The following is an 8,517-nucleotide window of genomic DNA, read 5'->3' on the forward strand; positions in this document are numbered from 1 at the left end:
AATTGTGAGTCCCACAATAAATTTAATTAGTGAGACCTAGTTATATAAAAGGAAGGAGTACGCATTTATGGTAGTTTGGGAGTACCCAATAATTATCCCATAAGATATATTAAAGAGTTAAAACTAAAATTTAGGAACAAATAATTAGTAAAAGGTTTTTTTTTATTTAGTTAAAATTTAAAATTTTTTAAATTACTAATTTTAGATATATAACTCTATTATTATTTAAGTTTTACAAACTAATAAATTTGAAAATATTTTAAATTTTAATCTTAAAAGTACTAGTATTTATAAGCTAGCTTTTAATTATATCCCAATGTTGAAACATTTGAAGTCCATCCTTTAGCCTTCCTTGCAGTCTTCCACTAACTACGAGCAAATGGCTGAAGCAATACTCCAAGGCGTTGCACAGACCTTGATTGAAAATTTGGGCTCTTGGGCTTTTCAAGAGATTGGATCGTTATGGAATGTTAAAGATGACCTTGAAAATATCAAGAACACTGTTTCCACAATCCAAGCTATACTTCAGGATGCAGCGGAGCAGCAGCGTCATAACCATGAAGTCAAAAAATGGCTCGAAAAGCTCAAGGACGCAGTTTATGAAGCAGATGACTTGTTGAGTGAGTTCTACACTGAAGCTTTGCAACGCGAAGAGACGGGTGGGAATGTTACAAAAAAGGTATGCAATTTCTTAAGAAGTTCAAACCCACTTAATGTATTTGGTCGTAGAATAAAAGAAATGAGGGAGACACTAAATGCAGTAGTAGATGATAGGATAAAGTTTCACTTAAAAGAATGCCATGTTGAGTCACATGTGACAAAGGATAGGGAAGAGAGGGAGACTCACTCATATGTACTTAATGAAAAGGTTATTGGAAGAGAAGAAGATAAAAAGGCCATCATTAAACTATTATTAGATGATGATGTGAAAGAGAATGTCTCAGTCATTCCCATATTGGGAATAGGAGGGTTAGGAAAAACCACACTTGCTCAATATGCATACAATGATGAGATTGTCAACACTTATTTTGAGCTAAAAATGTGGGTGTGTGTCTCTGATGTCTTTAATGTAAAAATGATTGTTCAAAAAATAATTTCTGCTATTGGTGAAAAACCTGAAGTTGATAGCATGGAACAATTGCAATATCAACTTCGTAAAAAAATTGATCAGAAGAAATACTTACTTGTACTGGATGATGTGTGGAATGAAGATTCCCAAAAATGGGAAAAGTTGAAAGACCTACTAATAGGTGGGGCTGTGGGAAGTAGGATTGTAATAACTACGGGTATTAAAAAGGTTGTAGATATTACAAGCCCGGTTGCAATATACAATCTTAATGGTCTCTTTGAGGACCAATCTTGGTCTTTATTCAAGCAAATAGCGTTTAGAAAAGAGCAAGAGACCAATACTCTTAGACTAGAAGAAATTGGAAGGGAGATTGTACTCAAATGTCAAGGGGTACCACTTGCCATAAAGTCAGTAGGGAGTGTATTGCGTTTTAAGGAAAAAGAGCTTGAATGGTTATATGTCAAGAATAATATGCTAGAAAGTGTAACTCAACAAGAGAGTGGCATTTTTGCTATTCTAAAATTGAGTTATGATCATCTTCCGGCACATTTAAAAAGTTGTTTTGCCTTTTGTTCTTTGTTTCCTAAAGATTATATAATTGATAAGGTGACACTCATACAATTATGGATAGCACAAGGATTTATCCAATCATCAAAGAAACAATTGGAGGATGTTGCAGAAGAGTACTTCAGGGATCTACTTTGGAGGTCCTTCTTTGAAAAGGTAAGAAATGGATTTGGAGACTCAAAATATTACAAGATGCATGATTTAATTCATGATCTTGCACAATCAATTGCAGGGGTAGAGTGTACACTCATCAATTTGGACAAAAACAATATTGATGGAAGAACTCGTCATGTATCATGTCCATTTCTTATTGACTCATCTTTTATTAAAACTCCAAGTTTGGTTAAAGCAGACAACGTACGTACATTTCTTCTGACATATGATAAGTATGCATCTTTTGCTTTAAAGGGGTCAATGGCTTTTTTAAAGGGACTAGAGGAGTCAACATTGAATACCCTTATTTCAAGTTTCAAAAGCTTGCGTGCATTAGATTTACATAATCTAAAGATTACAATCGTTCCACATTCCATAGGGAAGTTAATTCATCTGAAGTACATTGATCTTTCTTTTAATAATGATATTGAAGCTCTTCCTGATTCTATCACCAGATTGCGAAATTTGCAAACACTAAAACTCTTTTGTTGTCAGAAGCTTAAAGAACTACCTAGAGACAGTAGAAAATTGATCAACCTCAGGCATCTTGGTATTAGTTATTGTGTTCGGTTAAGTCATATGCCTTGTGGATTAGGGCAAATGACTTCCCTTCATACATTACCATTATTTGTCGTGAGCAAGGAGCCTCCTTCCATCTTTAAGCATGTTGGTGGACTAGGCGAGTTGAAACAGCTAAACAACTTGAGAGGAAAACTAGAGATCAGACACTTGGAGTGGCTAGAAGTTGCTAACTCAGATTCCAAGGATGCAAATTTAAGGGAAAAACAACATCTTGAAAAGCTGATATTATCATGGGGTAAAGAAGTTTCGAAGTTTTCATCAGATTTGGTAGATAATAGTAATAATGATGATGAGAAGTTATTAGATGGCCTCCACCCACACCTGAATCTCAAATCTTTGGAAGTGTATGACTTTAGGGGTGTGAGATTTTCAACTTGGCTTTCTTCTCTCATAAATCTTGTTGATTTAAAGTTAGAGAATTGCAACAGATGCCAACATTTGCCACCGTTATCTCAACTCCCCTCTTTGGAACGCCTAGATCTGAGTTTGATGCGGGATCTGGAATACATATCAAATAGTGATATAAGTGAAGATGCTCATGTTTCATCACCAACTTCAACATCATTCTTCCCATTGCTAAAGTCACTCAACATCTCCTGGTGTCCTAATCTAAAAGGATGGTGGAGGAGTGCATCAACACCAGATCATCAACAACATCAATCATTGCCTTCATTTCCTCGTCTTTCTTTTTTAAAAATTGAGTATTGTTGTCAGCTAGCTTCCATGCCCCTATTTCCGTTTCTTGAACAAGGGTTATATTTGGATGATGTCACCGGAAAGCCTTTGCAACAAACAATGTCAATGGTTTCTTCACCTCCCTCTTCCTCCTCTTCCCCATCCACTCCATCTCCTCTCTCCCAATTAAAGTTTATGGCTTTGACTGAAATAAAGGATGAAGTGTCTCTACCGTCAAATCTAAATTCTCTCAAGACTCTAATCATTTGGAATTGCCCTAGATTAACATCTCTATCTGGAGTCGTGCGATATCTCACCTCATTGGAGGAGCTAAATATTCTAAATTGCGATGAGTTCAATCCATTAAGTGATGTGGATGTTGATGGCATGGAATGGAGACACGTCACTTGCCTCCGTTCTATGAAATTCAGGAACCTTCAAAAACTGGAGTCTCTCCCTGTAGGTCTTCAACATGTTGTTACTTTTAAAGATCTCTACATTAAAGACTGTCCCAATTTGATAAGTTTTCCGGAGTGGATTGGTGAGCTCACATCACTTAAAAAGCTTGGAATTTATGGATGTGGCCTAAACCCAAATCTAAGATCACTTCCTAATGGGATTAGTTGTCTCACATCTTTACTGTGGCTTAAGATTTCAGGGCTTTCCAATTTGATCACTTTCCCAGATATTAGTAACCTCACCTCAATTGAAGAGCTTCACATTTCCAATGGCCTCCATCTCAATTCACTTCATAATGGGATTAGTTGTCTCAAATCTTTAGGAAAACTGAGAATTCGAGACTTTCCCAATTTGACAACTTTCCTTGAGATTAGCCAACTTACTTCACTTAAAGAGCTCGAAATTACCAAATGCCCTAATCTCACATCACTTCCTGATGGGATTAGTTGTTTGAGATCTTTATGGTCGTTGACATTTGAAGACTTTCCTAATTTGCTGAATTTTCCTATGTCTATCAGCAACCTCGCCTCACTTGAAAAGCTTCGAATTGGGTTTTGTCCAAATCTCACATCATTGCCTAATGAGATGCCCTGTCTTAAATCTTTAAAATTGTTGAGAATTTTAGGTTGCCCTCTTTTAGAGGAAAAGTGTAAAAGAGGAATTGGTGAGGATTAGCCCAAGATCGCCCACATCCCTATTTTTTCCACTTGGTAATCACAAGGCTCTGAGACGACACCTCTTGCGACCAACTTTGGTTCATCTTGTGCAACTGACGCTCTTCTTGGTATGCATTCGATGCACCCCTTTTTTGGAATATATCTGATAGATTTCTGTTTGCTAGCTGAGAAAACAATTGAAAAATGAAAGTGAACTTTTTATAATTCTATTCTTTTTCTTTTGTTTTCTTTTTAAGTACTTTAAGCTTTGTTAGTTTCCATATAAATAAAGAAAAATTTTATTTTTTCTGGTGGATTTCCAAAATATAGGAAAAATATATATACTCAACCATTGTATATGATTAAACGGGGTTCACTTTAGTGAACCTAATGTCTGAGGATTACTTGTCCAATTGTATTGTTTTCTCAGCAACCAAAAGCAGTTAATTGTTTCAATGTTCTGTAGTATGTTATATTTTTAAATTCATGCATTGTGATCTGTCAGCAGTTTTAATGTGATGATTGAATATGGTGGCAACAGGCAAGATGTATCGCTTGGATACTTCTAGGAATTTGGATGATGGTGTACAAAAGGTACTTGTTTACACTCTATAGTTAAAGGTTATTGAATACTTCGAATAAAGTTTCATCCAATAAATTTGATTCACACATTAAGAAGGGACCAGAAAGGATAAAAAATAAAGTGAGAGACGCATAAATCCTAATTTCCTCTGTAAAATTTTTACCTTACAGAAGCTGATGGACCTACTGTCTCAAAGTTTTCACAGAAGCAGATGGCTTTGCTGTCTTGAGGATTGGCCCAAAATCGCTCACGTCCTTAATTTTTCCAATGTTGAATATCTGGGAGAGGAATTAACTTATTGCTTTTGGAAGGACCAATATACTCCCACTTTGTTAGGCGTATTCTTTAATCCTAAGTCCTATTGGGTAAATAAAAAAACGAATTTTTATCTTCTTCCTCCTTGTCTTTTTCACCATGTCTTTTCCATTTATGATGTTTGGAAAATTCATTTTCAATTTAAAATGCAGAATGTTACAGATCTAATCAAAATGCAGAATTTTTTGAACCATATGATTTGGTAGCATCTAATTCTTATTGCAAACTCACCAACAGGGAACAAGGCATGGTCAGCCTAAAATTGGTCACACCCAAGAGTTAGGAGAGGATAAATCTTCCTCTTTGAAATTTTCTGGTATATATAATCATCAATCTAAATACTTTGTAGAAACTCATATGCTAATGTCTTTCCTCTTCTTCTTTGTTCTCTTTGTGTTTTAATGATTCTCATTTGATTTGATTCTAGATACACAACAAATTGGAAGCACAGAACAAAACCAGGCGTAAATACCTGAGCCTATTCAGAACCTTTTTGGCAACTGCAGCAAGTCTACAACTCAGGTGATTATCTTGTTTTTGTGTTCATTTTTTATCCCTCTCATAAAAAATGTCATGATAGATACGATTTCCTCACATATAAAGCGGGGACCAAAGAGGAAGGAAAAGAGGAAAGATGCATAAGTCCTTCAGTTGTTTCTTTATTTTAACTATTTGTACCTAATTATAAGTTATAAGATGGTAGTTATATTGTGTTGTTGATTTTGAATAACAGATTGAAAGTTGGCACTTGGTGCTATTTGGATAATATCATGGTGAATGATCATAATCTACAACTACTCTCTAGATAGTGGTTTTATATTCAGGCATTCATTTTCTGCAATTATTTATTATGTATAAGTTTTTACTACCTATTATAGATTTGAGTTTAGGCATGCACAAGTGCTGAGATGGATTTTACTTTATGCACCATATTTGGCTAAAAGGTTGCAATCAATAAAGCAGTTTTTACAAAATTTGTCATTTGGAAGAAGAGATAGAAATAGAATTGAATCCTCGCGTACAATGCAGAGTTAATTTTCTAAATAAAACTAATACAAAGCATAATATTAGCAACTTTGTTATATGTTCTTTTCCTCATTAGAATGATACCAGACTGAAATTGGTGGGAAATGGCCCAATACAGCTCACATGCCAAGAGTTCTTGTACTATAGAAGAATAATTTGTTCCAATGTATCTATAGGTCCATACATCCCCTCAGAACATTCAATTTTCTGTATGTTAATCAAGTATAAATTTCCTCTTATCTCTTTCAATTAGAGGTATAGTGATCTTATTCAACTGATTCTAATAAGGGGCAGAATTTAGAGACTCAAAATACCTGAATTGACAAGAATGGGTGTTTCTCCAAAGTGAGTTGGTACTAAAATTATGTAGCAACAAACAAAAATTTGTGGTATGTGTTTCAATCCTTATCTTGTTGTATTTCCTCAGATGATTAAGACCTTATTTTTAATTATCTGTCCTCATAGTTATATTTAGTTGATAAAAAAATATGTTCATTTGCTTTGAACCTTTAGAAAGTTTAATGCAAGTGGATAGAATTTTTTTTTATTTTTTATTTTATCTTTCATTTATAAATTTATTTATTTATGATCTCAAACTTCTGTTTGGTAGTTTGGCACGGATAAACTCAGAGTTGTAGATGTTGAAGGAGAGTTTCATTATCTGGGCGACTAGTGCTTAACATTTCTGACAAATTCTCCATGTAGCATTAATCTTTTGTTCATATTGAAATATTGTGAAGGTAATCATCTAACTATTTTAAGTCACTATTGTTGTTTTATAGGTAAAACATGTTGGCAATGAGTCCCAGTTTGATGCTGTTTACTCTGTAACCAAAGCAATCATGAAATTAGTAATTTTGTATCTCATTTCACTCTGTCACCATATGAATTAATAGAGTTTTCAATATGGCAGATACTTCTGAAGACCAACAGTATATAATCAAATTTGAGATCCAGTTTCTGTTGATTGAAAAGAATTTAACTCCACTGTTTCCATCATGCATCTCCCTTTAAAGTGCACAAGACCAACAGTATATAAATAAAACATTATTATTTTCCTCTCTTTTTTATTATTTAAATTTCATAAATTTAATTCTCAAACTTAATTTTCATAGGCTGGAATGGATGAAGACGAAAGTTTGGTGGTAGCAATCCAATTACCACATAGTTTCAGTTATAGCTTAAAATCCCTCACTCCTTGTGAAGCATTAGCTTTATGTTCATGTCAAAATATTGCAAATGTTAACTTTTCACATGGTATTTTTAGTTTTTAAATGATAGGTAGAGTGGAGATGGTATTCAAACATCTACTTTGATATTGTGATAAACTATCACTTGTCCCAAAAGCTTAAGTTGATAATTATACTGTAGACTTTTTTACTAATTACTAAACCAGGTAACTTACTCTTGCAGGTCATATTGAGAAGGACCAAACTGAAATGGAAACTTCACCAACCATATCAAAGACTTTTGACCAAACTCATATGAAAATCCCACCAACCAAGTCAGAGAGTTCAAAATCAAACACACAACTACACAAGGAAACTAACGGCAATATTCATCAATACAGATTGAGTGTCTGTAGGGATCCTGTCCCCAAAAGCTGTGTATATAATTTGAGTAATGTAACATAGAGACACTGAGAAATAGATAAATAAAATAGACTCGTGGATGTAGGCCCGTTATGGCTGAACCACATCAAAATTGTTTGTTCCTTTCTTTTATTTCTCCCTTTTTTTAAAATTATAAATTAAATTATTATAAAAATAAATAAAAACAGATTACACAACAAAAGCCACCAATATCGTCTCTTAAAACTATGAATTTGCTGCATCAATAGTTTGAGCAAGGCTTGTGCTTTTGTGTAGTAGAATGTCAAAAATTGCTAAGAGTGGATACTGTTTAAATAACAATGTGTAGTTTTGGCTTCTTGACATAATATGCAATTTTTCATTTCTGCTTCCGCTGTCCAAGCATGTTGGAGTTGGAGCAAATGATGCAACTGGTTTCTTTCACTTCTGTATTACTAGCCTACTGAAATTTTCATTAGCTTCCAATGGTCTTGTAATTTTGTTTGTCCTGTAATTTTTTTTTTTTTTTTGCATAATGTAGTGAATTTCGTTGAAACAAGCTAAGAACAGCAGCACAGTACAGGGAAATCTGACAAAATAGCAGACAGAGTACAACACAAACTAAAACAATTTTATGCTTAAACAACTCATATCCGAGCAGAAGAAATGTGTGTGTATAATTCCATATCTAAACAGTGCAGTGCAAGAAGGCGAAATGCCTAAATATTAAGGTCTTGCAATTCCTTGCTTTAGAAGGAATGTGGATTACCAAAGTGAGAAAGTATAGCACTAAGACGGGGAGGAGATTTCTTATGGAGTGACCAAGACCTTGGATCTTATATTGATGGGATACTATGTAAA

The 8,517-nt window shown here is 34.2% G+C and overlaps 1 protein-coding gene across 1 annotated transcript; it reads left to right on the plus strand.

Annotated features, from left to right (window-relative positions):
- Nucleotides 1–379: 379 nt before the first annotated feature.
- LOC142617553 (putative disease resistance protein RGA1) lies at nt 380–7,732 on the plus strand. Its single transcript, XM_075790460.1, has 9 exons — nt 380–3,737; nt 3,987–4,289; nt 4,703–4,755; nt 4,915–5,109; nt 5,297–5,375; nt 5,487–5,581; nt 6,374–6,474; nt 6,696–6,825; nt 7,499–7,732. The coding sequence occupies exons 1-2, from the start codon at nt 380–382 to the stop codon at nt 4,178–4,180; spliced, it is 3,552 nt and encodes a 1,183-aa protein (XP_075646575.1). The 3' UTR covers nt 4,181–4,289; nt 4,703–4,755; nt 4,915–5,109; nt 5,297–5,375; nt 5,487–5,581; nt 6,374–6,474; nt 6,696–6,825; nt 7,499–7,732.
- Nucleotides 7,733–8,517: the final 785 nt, after the last annotated feature.

This window comes from Castanea sativa, chromosome 11 (assembly GCF_040712315.1).
Source record: "Castanea sativa cultivar Marrone di Chiusa Pesio chromosome 11, ASM4071231v1".
Taxonomy (NCBI): Eukaryota; Viridiplantae; Streptophyta; class Magnoliopsida; order Fagales; family Fagaceae; genus Castanea; species Castanea sativa.

Excerpts from the sequence above, each read along its gene's own strand:
- LOC142617553 (XM_075790460.1), top strand. The coding sequence starts at position 380 with ATGGCTGAAGCAATACTCCAAGGCGTTGCACAGACCTTGATTGAAAAT. Across the intron at positions 3,738-3,986 it reads GATCACTTTCCCAGATATTA|ACTTTCCTAATTTGCTGAAT; the intron begins GTAACCTCACCT and ends TGACATTTGAAG.